This window comes from Rhamphochromis sp. 'chilingali' (genome assembly GCF_963969265.1).
Source record: "Rhamphochromis sp. 'chilingali' genome assembly, chromosome: 13".
Lineage (NCBI taxonomy): Eukaryota > Metazoa > Chordata > Actinopteri > Cichliformes > Cichlidae > Rhamphochromis > Rhamphochromis sp. 'chilingali'.
Window position 1 is genome coordinate 22,318,974 of NC_137940.1, and position 26,860 is coordinate 22,345,833.

The 26,860-nt window shown below is 39.4% G+C and overlaps 1 protein-coding gene across 3 annotated transcripts; it reads right to left on the reverse strand.

Annotated features, from left to right (window-relative positions):
* Positions 1-26,289, reverse strand: stag2b (STAG2 cohesin complex component b). 3 transcript variants are annotated; one of them, XM_080901094.1, is made up of 34 exons: positions 26,114-26,289; positions 23,947-24,071; positions 23,790-23,871; positions 23,531-23,674; positions 23,331-23,427; positions 23,045-23,121; positions 22,652-22,856; positions 21,378-21,529; positions 18,003-18,076; positions 17,769-17,892; positions 17,531-17,629; positions 17,288-17,367; positions 17,019-17,126; positions 16,773-16,884; positions 16,541-16,658; positions 16,339-16,442; positions 15,427-15,519; positions 15,239-15,328; positions 14,899-15,102; positions 14,474-14,544; positions 14,273-14,360; positions 14,052-14,132; positions 13,861-13,953; positions 13,389-13,563; positions 13,159-13,298; positions 12,848-12,949; positions 12,585-12,733; positions 8,350-8,478; positions 7,894-8,120; positions 6,668-6,890; positions 5,429-5,533; positions 5,218-5,344; positions 4,258-4,332; positions 1-1,945 (listed from the first exon to the last, which is right to left on the reverse strand). In XM_080901094.1, the coding sequence occupies exons 2-34, from the start codon at positions 23,985-23,987 to the stop codon at positions 1,922-1,924; spliced, it is 3,813 nt and encodes a 1,270-aa protein (XP_080757220.1). In that variant the 5' UTR covers positions 23,988-24,071; positions 26,114-26,289; the 3' UTR covers positions 1-1,921. The 3 variants fall into 3 exon arrangements, with proteins under 3 accessions (XP_080757220.1, XP_080757218.1, XP_080757219.1); XM_080901092.1 differs by having other exon boundaries at positions 5,218-5,347; XM_080901093.1 differs by lacking the exon at positions 26,114-26,289 and adding an exon at positions 25,757-25,975 and having other exon boundaries at positions 5,218-5,347.
* Positions 26,290-26,860: the final 571 nt, after the last annotated feature.

Sequence of the window (26,860 nt, forward strand, 5' to 3'; positions counted from 1 at the left end):
TGAAATGTGTTGATTTTTATTCAAAAGTTACTGTCTCCAGACAAGTACAAATCAGAAAACAGAGTGACTGAAAGAGGATGGGATAATAGACAACAACTCAGAGTGTAGGCAAGAGTGCTGACAAAATAAAACACAGACATGGCCAAAATGAAGGAAAGAAATAAAATTTTGTATATATACACATGATCTAATAAGAATTTATACCGATGTAGTGGTAAGTAACAAACAATAAACAGTACTTTTTTCCTTAAAAGAATTTTTCTTTTTTACTTACATAAAATAATTAGGCAAAACACATATAGGCTGTTTATCTACTTTATCACATTACATCTGACCACCTCATATTTCATGTTCTAAGAAGCCAATTATCCACCTTTAAACATGACTGATCCTCTGACATGGAAGATTACTGTGAGAAAATGTGACCTCCACAAGCATGTTTAAGGCTTAAGCATGGAATGACTACAAAATAAAAACCTCAGTAGACAAAACATTTCATTAAAACTTGTGTGTGACAAATACATGTCAAAATCTAAGCTTTGTCTAGCTGCCACAGCGCTGCTGAATAACTTTCATCTTCAGTATTGGCTGAATGACTACCTTACAGTTTTAACATTTGAAATCTAGAAGTATTTTGTGACCGGACTCTTTTTTTAAATGTTGAGAAAACCTTAAAGCTGAATTTCACAAGTCTTTTCATTAGTTTTATCCAAACTAATTTACATGTAGGAAAAAAGGTAGAAACCCGAAGACATTATCAAGACAAAGAAAAAATAAAAATAAAAGAACAAAACATAAAAATACAAATTTAAAAATCTTCCTTGATGCATGGCTTTACATGCTTTCATTTTTTTTAGGTTTTACTTACACATTTCTCACTTTGTGACTGAAGGTTGAAAAGTTGAAAATAAGAAAATAATAAACCAAAAGCACATATATAAAATCAGCACCGATTCATATATAACTTTTATTTAAAATGTAGAGATACCCATTTCAACATTATGCTGCTGGATTTTAAAGAGAAAAAAGGTGATTTTCTTTGACCGAGCCGTTATCCCCCAGAGCCCACACAGTGGTACTACTGGGATTAAAAAAGAAGAAGGGGAAAAAAAGCTCATTTTGAGGGGGAAAGGTGTACATATGTATCTGGTAAGATGGTGATTAAGGAGTGATCCAAATCTTGGGCTAAGCTCTGGGACTTACAGCGTGGAGCATTCAGTGGACTCTATAGGAATCTTCACAGCATAAAGGGATCTTAACTGATTCTACATGACATCTTAACCATCTTAACCACCAGTGGTTATTAGGACCTCAACTCAGGGCCAACAACAGGAAGAAGAAACAGACAAAAGGGAGAAAGGGGGGAAGAAAAAAAAACCAGAAAAAAAAAAACCACAGAAACATAAAGACCTCCATCCACTTGGCTAACACAGTACAAGCAAGCTACTACAGTCCGTTTATAAATTACTACTTCACACCTGGTAACTTACTACAATTGTAAAAAGGGTTAGACATAAACAAAAATGTTTCTTAAGTTAAACACACCATTTCATCCCCATTAAAAAAAAAGAAAGAGAAAAAAAAAAAGGAAAACAAAAAGCTATTACTGATTTTTCTTCAGACATGTCTCATCTCTAATAGGTTTGGAAGTGGCCTGTTACGCTATTTCTGAACAGGAAGAGCTTACCCAAGATTATAAAAGTAAATATTTGAAACAAAGTCCTCTCTGAGCAAGCAACACTGAGTGTGGGTTGTCATTGGTCCATGTAAAGTACAAGCCAGATTTTTTTCTTTCCTTTTTTTTTTTTTTTCATTTTTGCCTTTTCTTACAGAAAACACTTCTGTTTTCACTTCTAAAATTCTCTTTAAATACAAAGCGCCTCTTCTCTCATCCCAGCGTCAAAATCATCTGGATATTAGCTTAAAACATGGACACCCCAAGCATCTGGAAGAAACAAACAGAACATTAATACAGACTTCACACTGCACTCTCATGGATGTTTACATGATTGAATGTCCATCTACATCAGTAATGATTAAAGTCTGACAGAACATGATCGTTTTCAACCAGTTTCCAAACTAAATTAACAGTTACTGAGAAATCCTGATCTTAATCAGGCTGGTTCTGAGCCGTGCAAAAAAATTGGTAAAAGCCAAGTACATCGCAAATGGTTTATATCCTCAGAAAAACCTTAATGGAACAAGATTTGAAGTATTTAGCGCAGACAAAACTGCTCCAATCTGATGATTTAGTTTCATTTTTGTGATCAAAAAGGTTGTTAAAGATAACATAAACCAGTCACACAGGGCTCTACTTAGCCTTACATTGTTCTATAGGGAGTGCAGAATTATTAGGCAAGTTGTATTTTTGAGGAATAATTTTATTATTGAACAACAACCATGTTCTCAATGAACCCAAAAAACTCATTAATATCAAAGCTGAATGTTTTTGGAAGTAGTTTTTAGTTTTAGCTATTTTAGGGGGATATCTGTGTGTGCAGGTGACTATTACTGTGCATAATTATTAGGCAACTTAACAAAAAACTAATATATACCCATTTCAATTATTTATTTTTACCAGTGAAACCAATATAACATCTCCACATTCACAAATATACATTTCTGACATTCAAAAACAAAACAAAAACAAATCAGCGACCAATATAGCCACCTTTCTTTGCAAGGACACTCAAAAGCCTGCCATCCATGGATTCTGTCAGTGTTTTGATCTGTTCACCATCAACATTGCGTGCAGCAGCAACCACAGCCTCCCAGACACTGTTCAGAGAGGTGTACTGTTTTCCCTCCTTGTAAATCTCACATTTGATGATGGACCACAGGTTCTCAATGGGGTTCAGATCAGGTGAACAAGGAGGCCATGTCATTAGTTTTTCTTCTTTTATACCCTTTCTTGCCAGCCACGCTGTGGAGTACTTGGACGCGTGTGATGGAGCATTGTCCTGCATGAAAATCATGTTTTTCTTGAAGGATGCAGACTTCTTCCTGTACCACTGCTTGAAGAAGGTGTCTTCCAGAAACTGGCAGTAGGACTGGGAGTTGAGCTTGACTCCATCCTCAACCCGAAAAGGCCCCACAAGCTCATCTTTGATGATACCAGCCCAAACCAGTACTCCACCTCCACCTTGCTGGCGTCTGAGTCGGACTGGAGCTCTCTGCCCTTTACCAATCCAGCCACGGGCCCATCCATCTGGCCCATCAAGACTCACTCTCATTTCATCGGTCCATAAAACCTTAGAAAAACCAGTCTTGAGATATTTCTTGGCCCAGTCTTGACGTTTCAGCTTGTGTGTCTTGTTCAGTGGTGGTCGTCTTTCAGCCTTTCTTACCTTGGCCATGTCTCTGAGTATTGCACACCTTGTGCTTTTGGGCACTCCAGTGATGTCGCAGCTCTGAAATATGGCCAAACTGGTGGCAAGTGGCATCTTGGCAGCTGCACGCTTGACTTTTCTCAGTTCATGGGCAGTTATTTGGCGCCTTGGTTTTTCCACACGCTTCTTGCGACCCTGTTGACTATTTTGAATGAAAGGCTTGATTGTTCGATGGTCACGCTTCAGAAGCTTTGCAATTTTGAGACTGCTGCATCCCTCTGCAAGATATCTCACTATTTTTGACTTTTCTGAGCCTGTCAAGTCCTTCTTTTGACCCACCATGCCAAAGGAAAGGACGTTGCCTAATAATTATGCACACCTGATATAGGGTGTTGATGTCATTAGACCACACCCCTTCTCATTACAGAGATGCACATCACCTAATATGCTTAATTGGTAGTAGGCTTTAGAGCCTATACAGCTTGGAGTAGGACAACATGCATGAAGAGGATGATGTGGACAAAATACTCATTTGCCTAATAATTCTGCACTCCCTGTAGAAGAGGAGGAAAAAGAAAGAAAGAAAAAAAACCTTCCCAGAGGTTTTGTGACAGTCTGGAACAAGAATTTAAGGCTGGATATCCAGTCAGACATAAATAAAAATCATTTATACAAGCCTAATGGTTGCTCTGCTCACCAAAAAGAAATGTTGCACTTGGCTTAAGGTTAGTCAGCTCAGCCTGTCAAAATGCACAGCCTTATTCACAACCCAAATAAAACAGGCTAGCAGCTGGTCTAGCTTAAAAAGGCAGGCAATTGCAATTTACTTCCCAACAGTTGTGTCGCTTCACATGTAACAGACGTCAACAAACAAAATATAAGATTGTGAGCAGGATCAGTACAGGATCCTGATCTTGATGCTGCTTACCGATTCATCCATGATAGAAGGGTCAAAGTAATCGGGCTTGAGCTCAGACCTCTCACGGCGGTTCTTGGAGGGTGGCTATGAGATTTAAGAAACGGCATATTTAGTAGACTGTCAAACAACTACTCCCACCCACTGTTAGAACTTTACCCCCATATATTAAAAAAAAAGGAGAGAGAAAAAAAAGCAGAGACTGCAGAAATCGACAGAACCAACATAAACAAATAGGGGGTATGTAATTTCAGCATGTGTTTGGAACATTCAAGTAGAGTGAATTTAGAGAAACGAGGACAGTTGTACAGTCTTCTGGTTGATTCAACATGACATTTGGAGCCCATCTCATGGAATCCAGCTCCAGCATCCAAGAGGGGTATTAGCCTCGGATCAAATTTTGTTCTGGCTTTACACTCGGCATACATAAATCTGTGGTGTTGGCATAAATGATGAAAATAAATTTGTCTTTTTTGATCATGGTATACCAACAATTGCAATGTACTGGCAAGTACATACTTTAAAAAGAAGAAGAAAAAGACATATATTCTTCCCACAAGCAAACATTTCTCTTTAATGATTTCTGACTTGTGCTAGTTCTATTACAGGCAACATTCAAAACAAGGTGCCTGGTTACATCCTATGCTGGCAGTTTGTGCAATAAAAAACACTTACACAAATGCATCAGAATACATTCTGAACTTAGTTGTAAAAGGGTTAATTTTCTTTGTTAATCTCCAACTACCATCAAACTGAATCATTAAATGACAAAGAGACAATTTAGAAACAGATACTTGTGTAAAATGCTGATTTGCCTTCCAAGACCATTAACAAAAAACAAAAACCGACTTTAATTGTGATCTAGAGTTTCCTCTAGATCACAAGAAGACACAAGCTTGTATCACAGCGCTTTAGAGGACATCTTAATGTTTGTACACCAAGTACAAACTCATGAAAATGCATGTATCTCACCAGATCAATGTCCATGGTGTCAAAGTCCATGCCTTCATTGAGGTCATCCATACGGCCTTCTGATGACATCATCACATCCTCCACAATCGGCTCTTCGTCTTCTTCCATGAGCCCAGTGCCGCGACGACTGCTGAGCAAACCATTAAATAATTACTAAGTGTACCCAGTCTTCAGATTTACACATCGGCATACAGGTGTGCCTGTGACTTACATAGCATGCTGCAGATTGGTCCTGAGCTTGGCATAATTCATGGCTCTTTCTTGCTGGCGTGCCTCCTCTTGCTGTCTTTGAGCCAGCATCCACGTCACCTGGGAACTAAATATATGAGAGCACATTATTTAGCCATGTTTTGACCCACAACTGTCTGGTGTTTTTACTGGGGATACCATGAGGATACAACTTAGTTGCACACTGGCCCGATGCCTGTAAAAACTCAGGGTGGATAAATAAACTAGTCAGTCACTGTCCCAGTAGGACCAACACTTGGCAGGCTGTTAGGCACAACCATTTTGCTACCATTTGCCCTCCAAATTAATAGCATGCAAATGGGCAATTACACTGAACCCTGTCTTAATGTATTTTGGCTCATTCCAGTCCAAACCTTTTCTCAGAGAATAAGTGATGCTCTGGCCTGAATAATCGGCCTGGATATGAGCCTAGATGTATTTATAAAATGTTATAGTATGAAACATCGGGATAAGCTCAAATAACAGATAATTAATTAAAAGTAAATGGTCATTAAAGAGCTTTGAGATTATAGGGTCAACAAAGAAAGAAGAGGGAAAAAACGTTAATGTTGGACTGTGGGGTTTTTGAGTAATTGGAGATGCTAAAGGAAAGTAAGTGGTTACTGCTGTAGCTCCAGGCTACTTCCAGTTTTCTCAGCCTGTACTTTGAGAAGCTACAACTTTTCACTACTCATCTTATATAATCTCAACTTAGTTAGAGGCACTATTCCAAATCCTGCTCACTAATATCATGTAGGCAGATTGATTAATTCAATTCTGAAGCTCAGACACCATTTTTCCTCATTGATCTGCCCATTCTCTGCTGATTAAGAGACACATAGCAAATCTGTAAAGACTCCTAATGTGTTTGTTCTTTTCCTAGAGATTTATCTAGGTAATAGGTCATTATCAAAACTGCCCTCATTATTGTGCATCAAAATGCTTCGCTAATAATTTCACACTGATATGTTACAGACCTAAGTAATGTGTTTGAGTCTTTGAACCTATGTGTGGTCTTGCCAACTCAAGTGTACTTGTATTTTATTACGCACTTATAAACAAAGTTTTCAGAGGTTTTGCATCTAAGGACAGTGAAGAATCAATAAGTCCTCTACAGTAAAAATGTTTTTATTTGAAAGAAGCAGCGTGTATTAGCCTGTAACGATTACGGTGCTGAACATGACAGCAATAGTGCAGCAATGAAAGACTGAGGCATGCATACTTGTAATCCATGGATGCCTGGTGGTGCTGGGGCGTCGGTTGATGGTGCTGCGGGTGTTGGTGGGGTTGCTGCTGGTCGTGAGGGAGGGGGTAGACCCCCATGAAGCTGTCATCACGTGCCCTCTTAGGGTCCCGCATGGCAGTGGAGGTGAGATGGGGAGATGGCATCATGACTGGAGTCTGCATGCTCTGCTGCCAGACTTCGCTGCTGCTGCTGCTCTCCTCTGCACGGGAAAAGCCAAAGAGTTTGTTTCAAACAACCACACACATTCTCGTTTTTATACATTTTGCATAAGTTAGCAATGCAAAGCTCTATTGTCCTGGCCATGCTGATTTTGAGGAGAATCAAAATTTAGGATTTTGTTTGGTTGCTATGGCAAAAGCAACACATTAACCCTTGCACCAGGGGCAGGGATTGCCACAGTTCACAGAAGAAGCATACAACTGAAATACAGTTCTGAGCATGTCTGTGTGTTTGGCACTCCAGGAACAGAAACCACCTGGAAAATTACACAACAATGAAAACGGTGGGCCGTCTCTCCCCAGCCTCCAGTGAGCCACAATACTCAGCCGTGTTGTCACATTGATAAAGGCTAGCATATCTACCTATTATTAACCGTTATTCTTGGCTTAATTTGTCCACAATATGAATTAGCATGGCATTCTGTTTAAGTGCTCTGGTGGCAACAGAGTAATGTTCTCTGGAGCTGTAAATTAAGCCATAACATCAGAAACATGAAGTATCACTTGTAAAGGACAAAACAAAAACAAACTTGATGGTGATTGTATGAAGCTTTTATGCTTTCTCATTTATTAGTTAGGGGCTTTAAAATAACCAAGAAGGCTTGGACTTTGCCTTGGGGCCGGTAAACTCTACTTTTCTTGAAATCAGAGCGATATCCTGTCATGAATAGTTCCGAAGCAAACATACACAAGAGAGGTTTTTTGACTGTTAAAGAGTACTTTGACTCCCTCCTAACATCTGCTGTTTAATCTCCTAACCCCACCCATGCAGGCTAGTGAGAAGACATCTGGGTTAATCTGGGCTCTGTGTTTGTAACATCGTACCTGGCTGAGTTGTATGCATTTCTCCGATTTAATTCATGTTTATAGTTTATAGAAACCTGCTAGCTTTAATCTTTTTAAACCAAACTAAAAATCAATATATTTTTTCCACCTGCACTATAATTAAGCACTTTTATTTTAATATTCCTGAGTAAACAATACCTTCTGGCAACTTCCTCTTGGCTGCTGAAGTTCCAGCTGTAACAACAGGAGGCTTAGTCTTCTTGGAGCGAACGGAAGAGCCTCTGCTGGAGTAGCCACTCATCACAGACATGGTATCATCATCGCCCCCAGCCTGTAGGGAATTCCTGTAGGAAATGAGAGGAAGCCAGCAGTCCTCTCGCTGCAGCGCCATCTGGAACGTCATGAATCGCTCCAGGTACATGTGGCTGGGGAGAAGAGGGAGGTCATCTTGAGAAAATGAAATACGAAATACACAGGACAAACTTCACACGTGAAACCAGGTGCACATTCCAATTGGGGCATTCGAAGCTGCAAAAAAGCTGTCATGCATCAGAAACACCAGTTGCACCAGTTGTCACAAACACCTGTTCCACTGAGATACTGAAGCTTCCCATCCAAAAACAGAGGGGGGAGAAAAGAAGAAAATCAGCTTACACAGTCCTCTTGTCTTGTCTCATAAGCTTGGAGGAGAACTCGCTGAGGATGTCCAAGAAAGCCAGGTTGCGTGGGGGGCTTCCTTCTCCTTGGGGACTAGGCTCCTTAAATGCAAACTCAATACCATCCCTGAGAAAAGCACAGAGGCAGAGAGAAAAAGAAAGACCTGTGAGCAAGGATTAGCAACGTTTTGTGGACATTAAACAAAAAGCAGTTCATCTTAACTGTGTAGTAGAGGTGTGCATACGCACATCATTCATGATAATACCGGTATTTTTTGGTTTTGCCCCGGGTCAATAAATAAATATTATATCGCGATGGTGTAAAAACAAATCACCCTATTACACAGCGGATTACGCTAACGTCGATCATGCAGCATGAAGTTATTAAAGTTGTGAAAGTGACTGCAAACATGGCTAAAGCATCACCGCTGAAGATTTAATTCCCAAAAGAGCAGCTACTTGAGTGGTTTGGAAATATTTTGGATACAAACGAGCAGAAACAGAACAGACCACAATAATATGGAAGGAGTGCAAGATGCCTGTAATATCGAATGGGGGAAAGTACTTCTAAACTTACTTCACCATCTCAAGCATCAGCAGCCAAGTCTGTACCAGGATTGTCTGAAAGCCTGAGAGAAAACTCTGCAGCTAACACTACAAAACTAAAACAAAGTAAGCTCATTCAGCATAGCCTCACCGAGTCTCTAGCTAGTTGTACTCCGTATGATTTTAAAAAACAAACGCTGGAACTAGGGCTGTGCGATATGACCAATCACAAAAATTTCTGTAAATTATGTGAATCTCGGGCAGCTCGACTTGCGTGAAGTGTTTCCAGCTGCGCATCCTTTACCTGGAGTCGAGTGTTTTAACCGATGTATGAAACTATACATTTTTAAACATAAGTTGTAACGGCTGCCGTTTTCTTTGTATTTATTACACAGCGTGTTGCGGGGAAAAGCCTGTTCTAACTTTTTTAATTCTCATCTGTAAATAATCTGCTCTTTCACGTGATTCAGTTTATTTTGAAAAGTCTCAACAGGATCTTGAGCTTTTTTGTGAAAGGTTTATGTGGAACATATCACTCATTCCTACTGTCGTAAAATATCTGAGTTAAGAGCAGCAACCCTGTGCATATCCTTAGATGCTGAGGCTGGAATCACTGGGATTTTCAACATTTAGAGACCTTTCAAAATCAAAAGATAAAAAAAAATAATCTGCTTCAATAACTATTTGTATAATATGGTACCTACATAGAGCTTCACTAATTAGATTGTTAATTGCTCAAACAGCACACTCATTTGTTATTACAGGCTAGCGGTTTACCTTTCCTAAATGTAACAAACTGAGAATGGACCACTGAATATTTTAGGTTATCGGATTCTTAATATAAAAACAAACTGTTGTGACTTGTTGGCCCCATATCAGATCAGTAGCTTAAGTGTGTTGAACACATACAGCATTTGATTCGTACCACTTAAGTAAAGCAAGTTGCAGTAGGCATGCCACAACTTTCAATAAATGAAAGTTGTGGCATGCCTACTTTAAAACAGTTTAAAGGGGTGGCTGTAGCTCAGGTGGCAGAGCAGGTCAACCACTAATCAGAAGGTCGGTGGTTCGATCTCAGGCTGCATGCCAAATATCCTTGGGCAAGATACTAACCCCATGTTTGCCTACTGGTGGTGGTCAGAGGGCCCGGTGGCGCCAGTGTCCGGCAGCCTTGCCTCTGTCAGTGCGCCCCAGGGCAGCTGTGGCTACAATGTAGCTTGCCATTGCCAGTGTGTGAATGTGTGTGTGAATGGGTGAATGACTGAATGTAGTGTAAAGCGCTTTGGGGTCCTTAGGGACTGAGTAAAGCGCTATACAAATGCAGGCCATTTACCATTTTAGTGTAATATTACTTTATATAAAATAAACCTGTGAAATACTAGAGAGAGCTGTCAGAATTACTACCTCTTTAGTACACATTTTAAAATATGACCTCATGACAAGTGTACTGGACCCAACTAGGCAGGCATATTGTAAGATTCTGGGTCTATAGCAACAATTAATGGGAACTACTTTTATACATTTATTTTTGTCTGTTTCAGTCCTCTTGCACTCTTCTCTCTGCACCATGGAACAAAAGAATTCAATTTCCAGTAATAACTTAAGTAGTTTTAGGCCTTCTTTCAGAACTCTTTGAATTGGAACAAATTTAATAATACTAATCTGTGAAACTGATTGGCTCAAACAGATAAAGGTTTACTAGTACCAATGTTTCATCAGAGATTTCGCTCCGGATGTCCAATATAACGTAGCACTCACTGACTGTGAGAGATTTAACAATTCACATGAAAGAAACAAGCCACCAAGAAGATTGAATGCTTAAAACAACCAATTTTCCACCACTTATAACAGTATTAAAATAGATTTCTACCACAGTTTTTAGAGAAGATAGTTGAAATGATAGTAGTGATTAGAGCAGGGCGATATGGCCAAAAATATTTATCACGATATATATTTGAAAATTTGCGATAACGATATAACTGACGATATAATTGATGCGAGACAAAATACAACTCCACAACATTACTAGCGCAAAAAGAAAACCTTCCATTTATTTTCACTTAAATAAGAAGCTGGTTTTTATGTACATTAAAGCTTTATAAAAATGTAACAGTGCAAATACAAATTCCTTGCTGAAAGTTTAACCAAAAGGCATTTCCAGTAGAAATGGGCTGACATATCCTGAGCATAACCATGTATAATATCCACTGAAGTTAAAAAGAGGTGCTTTGCAAAATTAAACTGCAGTATGCAATACGTATTTTTCGGACCATAAGGTGCACGGGATTATAACGCACATCAAGCGAAACAAAGCAGTCAGATAAATCTAACTTTATTAAACTCATTCTTCTTGCTTCCTCCACTTCTGTACCATTGATTCATTAATGTTGAATTCTCTGGCAGCTGCTCTATTCCCATGTTGTTGCAGTATATTAATGACTAACCTCGTATTGTGGATGGATTATCTCAGTTGTTCTCCTGACTGAAGTTTGGTCTGTTTACAGCACCCTGCCATGCGATTGCATTTGTCTCTAACCATGAGGAACCTTAACGTTAACTTTTATAAGTGGAAAAGTGTTAGTGTTCGTCCTCCAGCTTCCCTGTTTATGTTATGCTAACATAGCTGTGTCGCTAGTGATCACGTAGCACATCATTATATACCAGCTAGCCCAACTTCAGTAACCCTACAAACGTCACTGCTGTTTAGTTTCCTGTCTTCATTTATGTTGGAAGTGATAGCAGAGCTGTACGTTTGATTTTTTTCAGAAATCTCTCAGTCAGAACATGCAATATCATGCTTAGGTAACTAGCGAGCTAACTTCCGCTAGCTTCCCGCTAACTTCTAACTCTGTTAAATGTAATAAATTTTGTTTTAATGGATGCCTGGAAGTTAAACTTCATAGTTACACCTGGTAAAGCAGCAATGCTGATCGTTTTATTAAAGATGAAAGAATTTAGACAGTTTTTAACGCTCAGTGATGCTGCAGTGTTCGTTTGAACTGAAGAATAAGGAGTTTAGGACCCAGATTACTCCCAGATTTAAGAGCATCTTAGTCCGACAAATACGACAATAACGACGGCCGCTTGCATGTTCTGCAAAAAAAAGTGCTTTGTCGTGTATCTGACGGACAAACACCAAACCAGTTCCACATCACTGAAGTTGCACCATTTTTACAAACCAATTCTGGTTCATCTGTTTCACTCAACAATCGGCCATGTGCGTATGAAAACAAAGGCACTGCACATGCGCGTTTTACTCATATTCTATCGCGATATTTCATTTTCCTATTGTTGCCTAACATTATACCGGTATTACCGTGAACGGTATAATATGGCCCAGCCCTAGTAGTGATGATCCACCATCAGATATTAAGAAAAGTCTGTGCGGCTCATTTCATTCACACGGCTCAAATATGTAACGGTTGGTTGCCATCCTTTATGTTTCTGCAGTTCAGTGTTGTGTTTTTGTTTTGTTTTAAACATGTTTTTCTACAATACTTACTGTACTGGAAAAGGGTAGAGTGTAACATTTCATGCATTAAGCCTCTCCAAAATCCGGAGAAAAAACAACATGGCAAAGGAAACACAGTATTCAAGAAGTAATTTGTCTAACATGACAGTTCCCAGATACGGGGCCAAAATCTAAGAAAAGCTTTGTAACCCAATATGAGCAGAATAAAGCCTTACTTGTGCAGCATGGCAATGGCATCTCTGGTTTTGACTTGATCGAGACCGAAAGTTAGAGAAAAACGACGTGCCAACTCCTTGATTCCACAGAATGCCGAGGAGGAGCGATCAAAGCCATGACCCAGTTCAGTCACCATTTCAATAAATAACTAGGACACAGAGAGATATGGAACATTAGATAACATCTTAACCACTGGGACGCATGAGCAGAAGGTCACAATTATGGAATTAATTAATATGCGAGCAACAGTGTGCACACTGACCTGCTGCAAACTGAGGATGAGCGTCTTGGCACACTGAATCTTGTCAATTTGCCGAGTCTTACTCATAGTCTCCTTGATGATATCACCGTAATCATTGTAATACTGTAAAAGCAAAAAAACAAACAAACAGGAAAAACATTGAAAGGTCGTGAAGAATTTTGTGCGTGTGTGCATGCATGTGCCCAAGGTCAGGACAACAGCAAATGTGTTAATTAAACAACTATTTTTTCCTGTAAGAGTTACTTATATTCACAGTTAATGGGGGTAATACACAACTGCATATTTTTAAAATGACAAATGCTTAAGCTTACCCTCATGTACTGTTTAAAGATATCAGCTCCAGTCCTCATTTCTACCACACAGTAGATAATGAGTTTACAATAGGCAGCCAGGAGGTTTCTTCTCTTGTGCAGAGCTTCAATCTTTACTGCCTCGTCGTCCTGTTGCCCATCTGAGGGGGAACAAACAATTTGAAATCCCATTAGCTACTTCCTCACTTTGGCCAGTGCAGTGCCAAAACTGCACATCTGCATATTCATACCTGTGCTATTTGTGTCATCATCCTGGTCTATGAAGACATGGTTCATGATGAACGAGAGCAGTTCAGACTGTAGTGAGTCCTCTGGAGAATAGACCAGGGGCTCCAGGTGTTCTCTGCCTCCGGACACCATCTGGTGGCTAAAGATGAGCAGGAGATCACACAGGATGGTGAACGCCTGTGGAAAAAAACGAAGAAGAAAAGAACAAAGTTAAAACTCTGTGTGCACAAGCCCTAAACAAAATGATCACAAATTAGATTTCGAATTAAGCAGATACATTATAAGTGCTCTGGAGCTTAAAAAACATCCATTGTAGCTGCAATAAGGGGCAACAAAACCACCACTTCAGAGTTAAAAGGAAAGTCTGTTCAGCTGCACAAAGTCCATGTACTTTAGGTGTTCTTGCTTTGCTTTCAAGTTGATTTTACACGCACTTTTAAACATGGATAATTGTCACTTTCTCATCTGTGTCACCTGCTCTTTGACAGCTGTGTTAACGTTGGTGAGGTAGCGCTGACACATCATACAGAATGCCCTCATCTGCTTCCTCAGGGTCACCAGATCATCCTGAAACAAAGACAAACGCATTTTAAAACATTACATTTATAGCTGCTTAAATCTGTTAAAACAGCACAAAATAGCAATGAAATATGATTAGACCTCACCTTTCTGGAGCTGCCCTCAGATAACTTGGCCAGGTGCCACAGTATCACGTAGTGGGTACATTGCAGTGAATGGATGACTATCTACTCACAAGGAGTGAGAGAGAAAGAGAAAAAACCCACACAAAAGAAAAAAGAAAAGAAAAAATGTATCAGTATTTTCGAGCATTTAATAAAAATAAAACAAAATTATGCAGAGTAACTTATATATATATATATATTACCTGCTCAGGCATGTCCCCGTTCTCTATGCCAGTATTAAGCAGCTTGAAGTTGCTGGTAAAAAGGTCCCATCCCGAGAGGTCATGTGCACTGCAAAAGAGTTGATGACGTCTCATCACTTTCAAAAACGTGCACACTGAATCTACCAACAATGCAGCAGACGTAGATAAAATCACATAGAAAATACTTCTGAGAAAACATACTTGTGAAAAGCTGTGATCCTCTTTAGAGTTGACAAAACCTGATAAGCATCATCTTCATCAGCATCTTCACCCTGTACAGAAAAAAGTGATTTTAACAGGTCAAGATCTTTAATGTTATCATAAATAAAAACAAACTGGAGTTTTCAGATTGTCCAGAAAGGTGAAAATTTCTGATGAGCTTCTTTACAAACTATATGGTAAGGTCATTCACAACACATCAAGTATTTTCATCCTTGCTATATATAAGACTTCTGTACAACAGGATAAGTTCCAGTACCAATAAATGAAGAGTTATGAAATGTGACAGAGCTAGAACAGAACACAAATAATGGAGGCTGTGCTCTTTTCATGGTTTATGTTGAGCTAGTTTCTGTTGTACTGGACTTATAGGTATGCTGGACATTTAAGCGCACTATTACTCTCACCTCTTGTAAAAAGTCCTCCAATAGCCTATTAAATTTGTCCACCAGCTCATCCAGCAGCTGGGAGCGGGCTATGTCCACCCTGTTAAAGATTGTGAATTCCTCATTGCAGAGGGCGTGGTAAGTCTTAGAGCAGGACTCTAAAACCTCAGTGTCTGTGTGCTTCTCCACAATTTCTTTGATCTGACGCAGCAGGGATTCCAGGTGCTGGATGGAGGAGAGCGAGAGATAAGAGATATTAGCATCGCGTGTGTGTGATAAACAATCACATTAATATGTTAAATACATTAATCCAATTTGTTCTGATCTGATTAGCGCTGTCCGACAAGCCAATTTGTCTTACCTTCTCCAGACGCCCTGTGGTATAAATTTCCAGGTCAAAGAATTGCGGAAGCTGCAACAAGTTAGTCACCTTCTCTCCATCCACGGCATACTGTGGAGCACATAAAGAGCACAATGATGCTGTACTGTTAAAAGTACAACCTCCTTAGGAAGATTGCTTCTAAGAAAGCTGAGTGGATGACGACATACCTTTGCCAGTAGAGGGGGCAAAGCCACAGCAAACAGCTCTGTTATTCTGGTTCTGTCATCCAGCTGAGTCTTCTTCTCTTTAGCTGTCATCACCTGATGTGTGATGCAACCACATTAGACCACACAACTAGTCTCCATTCATCCATTCAGAAAGTGTACTCTGACTTCTTAATACCAAACACCACCATTTAGGGTAAATGTAAACTACATTAATTAATTAATCTTTTTTGGCGCATCTGGGGAATTTTATTTTTAGCTTTTAACTGAATTTCCTAAATAATTTAAGTAGTAAACTGAGAAATCGATGTGTTGTAAACAACTCAGAAGGACTGCATAAAAAGGGCCGAAAGCAGCTGTGGTTAAACTCATTAAAATAAAGAAAGTATGCAAGTGCAGTAGAAACATGACAGAAAGTACATGTTTAGTATCTACAATTATGCAGAGTGAAGCTATGCACCAACTTTCAACTGTTTAAAAAAAAACAACAAAAAAAAAACATGAAGAATATCCCAGAACTGTTCTTATCTCCAAAATCAAACACCACGACAATGAGCAACAGAAAGTATATACATTAAAACAATCTTAGCAAACAGTCTTATCCTCTGATAGCCTACATGTTGCACTTCAGACAGCAAAATTACAAAAATAAATAAATAATCAAACAACAAGTTGGCTGACAATTATTTGAAGACCTATGAACAGACGTGGATCTGTAGATCTTTTAAGTGGCCGTGTTTCAGAAGGTTCATAAAGAGTTAACCAATTTAACATAATTAACTCTATAATATTACTGTCACCAAAGAAATCCCAGGATAGTTGGCCGATTAGGAGAACAGCACAAAGACAGCATAATCCAACAAACAGACATGACTAGTATTGGCTTGTGATTTTTAGCGTGTCAGCCACTCTTACCCTCTTCCCTGTTCCTCTTCCAACAGGTGGGTGGCACTCAGCAGCCTGGCGTACAGTGCACAGCATGATTTCAATCAAAGCCGTCTCTTGTCTGTCTGTAAGAGCTGCGAAGAAAAACCAAACAGAGAAATCAATAAATCACAATAGTGCTCTCAACTGCATACCAGTACAAAGAAAGAAAGAAAAAAACCCAGTGCCATACCTTCCTCTCCTGGCAACGGGTCATCTAGCAGTAAGCTGATCATACACTCCCAGTCTTTCAGTAGCTCTGCACCACATTCCCAGAGTGAGTCCACTAGGTAAGCCGCATGCTCGTGGAGCTGATGGAATAAGTGTTCAAACAGATGAGGGATGGATCACTGATACTGTTTACAAAACAGTACGCGCAATAAAGACAGAAATGTGAGAACAGAAAATATAGCATGATAATGTACCTCACTCTCCAGGAAGAAAAAGACAGTGGTCTTAATGAGGTTGGCATTGGGACTTTGTCTGCCTCTCCTTTTAGGGGCACCTTCATCTTCCGGTTCTCGGTGGCTGAACAATCTTTGAGAATATTTTTCATTAGTTGGGAATCACATGGAATACTAACTCAAACAGCTGATATACTATTTCTTGGAACTGTAAACAAAAATCACTACAAGCCTGAAGCTAGAAATCTTAACTTATGTCTAACATACTTCTTAAAAAGGAATTCTCCAGCTGCAACTGCGACCGGCCTGTGTGCCGAGTACACCAAGTGATAGACACTCTCACAGTCCTCAGGAGTCAACACCTCATCTGTACTACTGCAGAAACAAATACAAAGAAAATTACAAAGACTTTATCAGTAGCACACATGTACTTGATGCAAATCACAAAATTTACAAGTGCTCAGCCTTGAAGTATAAACTACGTCCCAATCACTTGTGCTGAACAACATTACATATTATCAAAAACAACCACTTACTTCAAGACAAGAGTAAGTAGCTTAATAGCTTGTACTGCTACATCATATTCTTTGTCAAGAGTCATAGAGACGATGCGGTCCTAAACAAAAGGAGAGACAGAAAACTTAATGAGTCATTTTGCCTCGCAAACTCCTGAATTACTGAAAGCATAGTTAAATAAAGACAAGCCCATGGAGTTTGTTTCTCCAAGTATGGAACAAATACAGTTGTTGTGTTTAAGTTGTCCAGCAGGTGGTGCTGACCTTAAAGCGACTGGTGAAGAGCTCCAGTCTGGCATTGAGTTCTCTGTTGTGATAGAGGCCCTGCAGTGCTGTGAGACACTTTAGACGTACTTCACCTTGCTGGAATAGAGTACGAAAGTATCCATTACTGGTTACTGCAGTTATCAACACACTCTTTTTAAAAAAATAAAATAAAATAAATTAAGTATACACCTTAAGAGGAGCTTTTAAAAAATTCAGAGTCCTTTGTATTGCCCACCTTATCGTGCATCGTCCATCCCACATACTTCAGATAGCTGTCGTTGAGGAAGGCATCACTATAGAGTTTCATCCACACTCCAATCTCTTCTATACAGATCGCCCTGATTTCTGCTATTGAATCCCTGTTAAAACATTATTTAATAAAAAAAACGAATGAGGGCTGTTAGCAGTCTGTAGAAAAGACAGTGATAACAAAGTTCAAGACTGGATGCTGACTGACGTAAGGCCATACCGATATCTGTGCACAAACACTCCTTTGAATATTGCGTTCATCATGTTTTCAATCTCGTCCTGATTTTCCTGGAGCTGAAATTAAGAGCAGAAAAAACCATGTCAGCGCATTTTATCACACAAACACAGCAACTGACCAGACTGCAACAATAACTGGTGGTCAGGATGCATTGTTAACATAATAAGACTAGTGTGACAGTCAACTATGCCACCATGCTGCGGTGTGGCTGCACAGTGAACTAACAGATGGATGCCCTGTGGGACCTGCTGTTATATAACCAATAAACCCGCCATACAGGCTAAATAACACTTGGCATTATGGGTTCACCACCTACAGAGGAGCAGCAGTCACTATTCTTCCTAAACCAACAAATGTCTGCTCACAAGCTACAGTAATTCCTGTTTACATGGTTATATAGGTTCTTTCATGACTTGGGGAGAGTCCAAGTTTAACATCAATTGTTGATTTTGTAGAATACTGGTTTCAATTCTTTGAGGTGACCACAAAAAAAAAAAAGGAACAAATAAAGAACAAACAATATACTGTGAATCTTTCACAAATCACCTGAGATTTCTGGTATCGTCATCTCTGATTCACAATAGAGTCCTTATTTTGAAACAAAGTTCAATTCAATAAATACTCTAGTTCAGAAGAATATACTGTGTATGCAATGACTATCACTCCCCCCCCCCCAAAAAAAGTTCTGAGAGAAACTGGTCTGTGTCCTCCCACTTCACGGGGGAAATGGGTACAAAGCGCTGTGTTGTTGCCAACACCGTCTCCAGCTGCTGAAACATAATAACCAGTTAAGCCCATTGTGTTCCACAACTCTGCACAGACGCAAGCTCTTACAAATTAAACAAATCAAGGACCAAAGTAGTTTTCTTCACCTAAACAGAGTAGGCTAAAATTTATCTGTTCAAATGGATTTGGTTACCAGGGAGTTTTCAAAGCTTGTTACTAATTTGCTAAATCTAAAATGGATCCATTCTTTACAGTTCAACTTTACTGTGTGCTAGATGATACACATTATTCTCACACATCAATGCTACACTTTTACCTCATTTACATAGCTACACTGGCAATATTTAAAAATCTATAGCTGCTTTCAATTAATGTAATGGCATCTGAATGTGTTGGCTTCGTGTCTAAAGGACTCTGGTCATTTTTCAAAAATGGAGAAAAAGAACATGAGAGTATGTGCACTAGGGCAGACACAGTAACATTTGCAAATCTGCTTGAACAGGGCATAAATCTGAAATGCATGCAGTCACATTAACAGGCAGACCTTGAACAGCAATAACATTTATCTCTCCAACTTCAATTTTCATTTGCACCAAGATTGAAGCATTAGTCATTTCTGTTACTTTCAAGCTGTAAGAGACGTCCTTCTCACAGCCTGTGTGGAAGGGGCAGGGAAGAGATGCCTCTCAGCTGCAGCATCATGCAGCACGTGCACACAGACACAGAATTAAACTTTCAAAAGTGTGGCTCCACTTCAACAGTCAACACGATGCTTGCCAACACAAATGCAACAAGTCTTTTAAACACAGGGCACACCTTTCTTATGCACCGCATCTCTCTGAATTAAGCAATTTTCTGTAATATTTATGAACTTTAAAAAAGTATACATTATTGAAAATTTTCTCAAAATATTGTGATATATTTTTGAGGCTATACAGCCTACCCAACTGCTCCTGTTTTTGTCTAACTGAAGGAAAAGCAGCATTTAATGCAAATAAATGAGGGGTGTTTTCAATCCTTCTTTTCCATAAGCTACTGTCATGGATGACAAACTACAGTTGTAGTTTGTCAGCATTATAACCATCAACAGCATAAATAAAATGCAAGCACAGAAGTAGAAGTCTAGTTAGCGTTTGTCCTGTAAACTTTAAGTTTTATATAACTCTTTAATACTTTAACAAAAGCTGACATAAATCTAAATTCTAATTCATCAGAAACTTGTACAACATTTTCATACATGTGGAAGATGAAGTTTTTTCTTTCTATTTGGGTCAAACATCTCCAGCTGCAAGCATCTCCTTCCTTTGTAGCCTGGTTTTACTCAACAGTATGTTTTTATCTCAATAAATGTGTTGTTTCCACATTTATGGGGAACAGTTGTATATGTATATATTGTATATATTATATACATTGCAAATATCAGTGCTTTGTTGGAGATTGTTGAAGTAGTTCTCTTTTAGGTACGAAACTGTCATTAGAGTGTGACACAATGCTCTTACTTTCAGACATGCCTGGCTTTGTCTCCTTGTTGTACACACAAAAGAACGTAAACAAATGGTTTTGCTACAGTAAAAATATTGCGATAGTAGGGCTGCACGATTAATCGTTAGAAAATCGCGAGCTTAATTCATACTTATGTGCGATCTCATTTCCAAATGACAACGATTAAAAAAAAAAAAAGAAAAAAGAAAAAAGAAAAAAGAGACGACGACGATTGTACCGCATTTTGATCCGGGACGTAATCTGCATGAAAACAAGCGCTCACTCTTCCTGCTCAACAAATGACAAGGGCGGAGCCTTATACCACGTGATACAGAAGCTGGCTGCTAAAATTAGCAGGGAAAAAACAACGGAGAGCACGTCAGGGATGACGAGAAAGTGACTGGAGAAAATCCGTCCCGGTCAACCACCCAAACATCAATAACGGGAACCTTATACAGCGCTTCCCTATACACGTCGAACTCCCGCAGGCACAAACAAATTACGGAGGCTATTACTTATCACCTGACCAAAGATATGGCTCCCATCAACACTGTGCAAAACGAGGGATTTAGGAAAATGATCAACACCCTAGACAAACGCTACACAGTGCCGTCCCGCAACTATTTTTCTATTGTTGCACTACCTGCTCTATACACGCAGTGTCGAGCAAAGGTGGAGACGAATTACAAGCAGTACAACATTTGGCGGAAACGACAAAATGTGAGACATTTGTTGTTTTTATGTTTATTTATTGTTTTTATGTTCAGTCTCAACTGTTACGAAGTTGATGTGCAGTTAATAAGTGCAATAAATATTTATACTGGAAAAGAAAATCGTGAGAGAATCGTGATCTCAATTCTAAGCAAAAAAAAATCGTGATTCTCATTTTATGCAAAATCGTGCAGCCCTATGCGATAGGATACTTTTAACGTAAAAATGTATACCGGTACTATAGCTGATGATACAATGTGGCAGAGCCCTAAGAAACAGTCGCCAATTATTTTGATACATTACCAAATCACTACTCAAACAAACCAGTTTTCAATGTGAAGTTTAAGTGTCAAACGTACAAATGAATAAACATGACATGTGCTTAATGTAATAAGCTGCATGACAAAAACAAATGCAACCAATTGTTGCAATGCTTACCTCTTTACGTTTTTGCAACAGCAGCTCCAGCCTGTCATTTGCCCTTTTAGCGACCATTTTATTTCTCTCTGCCTCATACTGGCGTTGGGTGTTGTCCATGTTGATGCTCAAGTTTAGAGCTACATTCACCAGGGCTGTCATCAGCTTCATGGCTGTCAAAAACACAAAGAACATGAAGAAATAAAATAATTTCTGTTATCTGTAGATTATTTCAAAACTATCTCTCATTAAGTTATGTGAGCTTATCTGACATCAGTGGGTTTTGGTATTAATAATTTGCAATGAAAGTTAGTTCTGATTGCACTACAGAGCAAAATTGCAATACCTTAAATTTAGAGGATGGTGAAATGGTCACAACTGGAACAATATTTGTATTTTAGAAAAAAAAAATAAAATATGTTTGGGTTCCTTTAATTCTGACTAAGTAGACACCTTGAATTCAAGTATGCTTTACAAAAGACGACAAGTCACCAAACTCAAAGCAAATTGATTATGAATAAATCCAGTTTTAGCAACACCTGGGTAACACAGTAGCTTAGGTGCAGAGAACAATCATTAACTAGTGTATTATCTAAAATAACTATCCACCAGCTGAAACAGGCCAGCCTGCCAAGACCAACACTCACACCCAAACAGAAGCACAAAAAAAAGCATATTGAAAGTTCATGACAACAACTTTCCAGATAGAAAAAACCCCTGTATGTTTTATAGTCACAGTACCCACGTGACAGAGTAAGCATTAAGCCTAACAATATCGCCTATGTGTTCTACACAGCTCGGATTATTGTAGAGCATATGATCAAGATTCTTCTGCGTTTTTTTAATGCGTTTAAATCCCCCTTTGCTGCTTACATTTATCCTAAGTGTTCATGTGTACACAACATGCTCATAATAAAGACTTCAGTTGCCCTGCCCTTAGGAGTGTAAAAACATTTAAAAGAATCTAATCACAAAAAATAACTTAAAACATTTGTGCAGGTGGCCCATCTAGGTTGATCACTGGGGTTATTAACTTTAATACTACTATGAAACAAAATGTGCAGACTGTATAAAAAAAAAACTAGAGTTTACACCAATGAAAATTTCTGACCTCATAAATATCCAAGAGCACTACAAATGAGTCTCCAGTTCAAACACAAGGATACAACAAGGAAGAACCTTTAAAACACACAACTTTTCCCAGCTAGCTAACTGTTGTATGCTTGGAAAAGAAGCTATTGATTGTAAATCAGCACAAACACTTAAATATAATTCATAAACACACACAATCTTACCTGCCAGTGTTGAGGTGTGTCTGAAGGCTCGGACTTGGGAATCCGATAGTCCGGTGAGAAGGGAGATGACTGTGTCCATCATATACTCATCATAGATGATACTGTATTGACACTGGCGCACTAGCACCGAAATGAATTCACAAAAGCTTGTTTTGAACTTCTTCCACTGGGGCCCGGCTATGGTTAGAGGGTAGTCACCGCTGTCCTGCAAAGTACACAGAGGAACGACAGTCCTTCACTACAATGACTAGTACAAGTGGCAGTTATCTACCACAAATTAGCAAAGTTTATTGTCCTTGGTACGTACATGAATTCTGTATTTGGCATCTGAAATCAAACTTAAGTGATTTATAGCGAATATGGTGTGATTATTAGTCTAATGTGGTAACTTGCCTCATCAAATTCCTCTGTCATCCGTCGGATGATCTCAGAGTTCTGCATGTTGCGAAACATTTCTCCAGTAACCACACCTGACAGGAAAAAACACAGAAGAAGAAGGAGAAGATGAAGAATAAAGAGGTTAGACAGAAGACAATTTCCTGAGTGGAAAAGCAGAACTACTGATTCAGATGAGTGGAGGGAGGTTCTGCAGGACAACAAAGACTACATACTTCCTCAATATAGTTTAAAAAACAGCCAATCGTGTAGTATTCGTACTGAAGCTGAGAAACATAAATACCTTTGCATCCTGAGCACTGGATGAAGAAATTGATGAGATCCAACAGTGCAACATCTCTGTCATGTTTGTAAGATTCAATCCAGTCATCAACAACAGACTGCAAGAAGATGGGGACAAGCACAAGTTGTGTATTTTTTTCTCTTACTGAGTAAAAGAAAAGGGAAAAAAGGTGGCAATTTCAAAGGGTTTCCTGTTCATACCTGCATTGCACTCCTTCCCAGCTTCACAACCTCAAACAGCATCATGTTTTCCATGCCATTCTCTTGGTGGTGGCCATTTATACGGCCTGCTCCTTTCCCTCCTTTTCCTTTCTCCCCTGCTGCCTTCTTCCCCTTCTTTCCACCCTGGGAAAGTAGTGAAAAAACAAATATAAATCTGAGAACCACTGCAGAGTGTAAGGAAAGAAAAACAATGTGTGTTACCAATACTTGTGCAATGGTCCATTTGTTGCATCTATACCTTTCCTTTAGCTGAATTTGCACTCCTTCCATCAGGATCCTCAGAGAAGTCTGTGTCTGAGGAGAATCGAGTGTCTGTATCCCTGACAAAAACAAATAACTGCATGAGATATCATATCAACCTTAACAATAAATGTAAACTATTAGTAGATACTTACTGAGTATAGGCGAACTCTGATGGTATTTCTGGTGCTATCATTGTTGCAACATCTTCTGGATAACTTTAACTTACGACTGGCTTATAATCCTCACAAAATACAAGGCAGGAGACGTTGCATGTGACCTAGAATATGGAGCAGAATTGTTGTAGAGTGCTACACATGCAGTCTTATTGCACATTTCACCAGCAACACTGAAAACTAAACAAAATAAACACTTTGTGTTTCCAGAAATCACAGCATCTGTAGTGAGCAAATGTTACTTTGATGTCTTTGAAAGAGAGAGTGAGAGAGGAAAAAAGAAAAAAAGGTTTCACATGGTAACAGGGGGCGGACACAAACGCTCCTGTCATGCTCACTGTCCAACCATTGGCTCCCTCCCTTTCTCTGCTCTCCTGGGTTTACAGACAACGTCATACAATCAAGACCGGAGTGTCTTCCTCAATGTCCAAATATGGCACTGCCCTATCCGCCCCATACATATCTCAACCAATCAAATGCCAGTATCAACATCAACAAGATTCTGCAGGCCACAGGGAAACTATTGCATGGTTGTGAAGTGTAAATTAGTGGCACACAGATCAAAGTAGCAAGTAGAAGTAACTTTTCAAATCAGGACTAATACCATGTCCACTCTGAACCAAATGTAATTTTTTCTGTAGCAGTCAGTGAAATCAATAAAAGCCCTACCGAGTAAACGATTCAGTCTGGAAAAGACAAACTCCACCCATTATACACCAGGTTGGGTGCAGTGAGTCCCTCTTTCAGTCCTAGTACACTTAGAGCTAACATACACAACGTTGTCATTCTTCCATTATTAAACCAGACACTTAGTAAACTTTAAGGCCGACTATCCGATTTAAATCGAAAGTAACGTTAGCAAATTGATTCTTACAATTTCACGCAAAATGAAGGCTCACGCGTGCCAAATTACAGGTTATTACTGTTTACTGTGAATTAAATAGTAAACGTGAAATTGGTTAACATCAGCTAACAACAAAGCAAAGAGTAGTGCTCAATATGATGATGTTTCTATGACTATGTGAGTTTCAGCTTTTCACAGTTAATTCTTGGTTTGAGAGTTTGGTACCGTACCCATTTCCTTGATAGTGAGGGGGATACTGCATGACAAGACGGGATTCGTGCAGACAGAAAAAGTGGCGCCAAATCGGGGAGTGTATCTCATAAACTTGTTAATGCGAAACGACAGTAAAGAATGCTATATAACAAAAAACACGCTAATGTGAAACTCAACTGTGTGAATTTTTCAAGGACAACTATACCACCAACTACCGGCTCCGCTCGCCCCAACGCTGCCGACACGGAGCCGCTCTTCGTCGGTTCCTGTCAAAATTGACGCCGGTGCGCTGCTGGTGCTAGCGCGAGTAGCTAAGTAACCGTGCATTTTTGGCGTATTTTCCCCAGCGTCAGCTAGTTGAAATTTGATGAAGTAAGCATGCGCTACTTAGGGAAAACAAACTATGAATAGCCAAATAAGAAGAACGAGAAGCGCATACAATGCAATATCGTCAGATTTTCAGAACATGCCAGCGTTTACCATTGCTATACTAGTTGGACCATAATAACAAAACAACGCAAGCCTTTCTGTACTAGCGTAAGCTAATATTAGCCAGAACACAATAAGGCTAGTCAGCAATGCTGCCGTGTACATTAACTAATTTCTGTCTACGTGTCACTCGTAACCAGTCTTCGTCCGAAGATAAAGTAAATAATAGCAGATAAACTCCAATGGACGAGCTGAAAATAACTCCCACTAGTTAGCAATGCTAAGAGCTACTGCTAACGTTACCTAAAAAAAACATCACGTCCTTGCGTCCTCCATCTTGCCTCGGGAGTTCCAGTACCGTATTGCATAAGCAACAAACACTTTGTTTACAAATATATAAAGTGCAAGTAAGTCGGTTGTGGCAATAAAACGCTTCGGTCTGTTCCGAGCTACGTATTTTGCGCCGCTGTGTAAAAAATCCAGTTCGTTAGCCTGCTAACAACCGAAGTAGCCATGTTCCGCGAGCTAGCGAAGCGACTTGGTTCAGGCAGACATCCGCGCTCTGCGCTCATCTAAAGCTAGCCTGGCTAGCGAGACAGCTAGCAAAATACAAATCAACTAAGTTCCAGATAGATCTCCGCCATTTTACAGCTAACTTACCTTGTTGTGAAATGTAGTCCCGGTACAATCGTAACTTTTACTACTCGTATACAGCCTCCGTCTGAATTCCGCCACAATTCTGTAAAAAGAGTTTAAAAGTCGCGGTCAGAGGCGGTTTCGGACGTTCTCTCACCCCGCTTGCTCCGTAGTTCGGTTTGTTGTTTCGACGACCTGGGAGGAGGATATCCTGGTGCAGAGCTACCACCTAGCGGCCACAATACTCGCACTGAATGCACGGTTTATAGCCTGACATCTAGTGGTAACTGACGAGAACTGCACGGAAACACTACCGCCTCTGTTTTCCGTGGGCTAGCTTTTCTAGCCATTTGTTTTGTATGTATAAAAGGAGCACACAATACTGACCTAGGATGTTACTATTTGAAGTATCGTAGCAAATCTGTATGGTTCTCGTCTGCAGTTCCCTCCCAGTTCACAGTGACAACTTACACACAAACAAAAACAAACTAAGGAGCTAAGCAACATATAGACAAGGTATTTTGTTTAGCACATCAGATAAGACAGTTCTCCAATTCTGCTGTAAGGGTTAAAACACCCTCCCCTACTGTCCTTTAGGAAGATTGTGGAGGTATGTAAAGACGACACCTGATGGTCCGTCACGAGATACTTAATAAAATACAGATCTAATTCCTACAAGATCATTACTCTATATGAGTAATGATTTTTACCATAATTGAAACTAAAATGCTGCACAAAAATTAAAAATCTGTTTCTAAATCTGATTAATTT

Bases quoted from the DNA above. Each gene is read 5' to 3' on its own strand.
- stag2b (XM_080901092.1), bottom strand. From the start codon at position 23,987: ATGATAGCACCAGAAATACCATCAGAGTTCGCCTATACTCA. The intron at 17,368-17,530 runs GTCAGCACCACC...CCTTTTGTTTAG, and splicing joins TCTTCACCAGTCGCTTTAAG to GACCGCATCGTCTCTATGAC. The intron at 8,121-8,349 runs GTAAGCTGATTT...TCTTCTCCCCAG, and splicing joins AGACAAGACAAGAGGACTGT to CCACATGTACCTGGAGCGAT.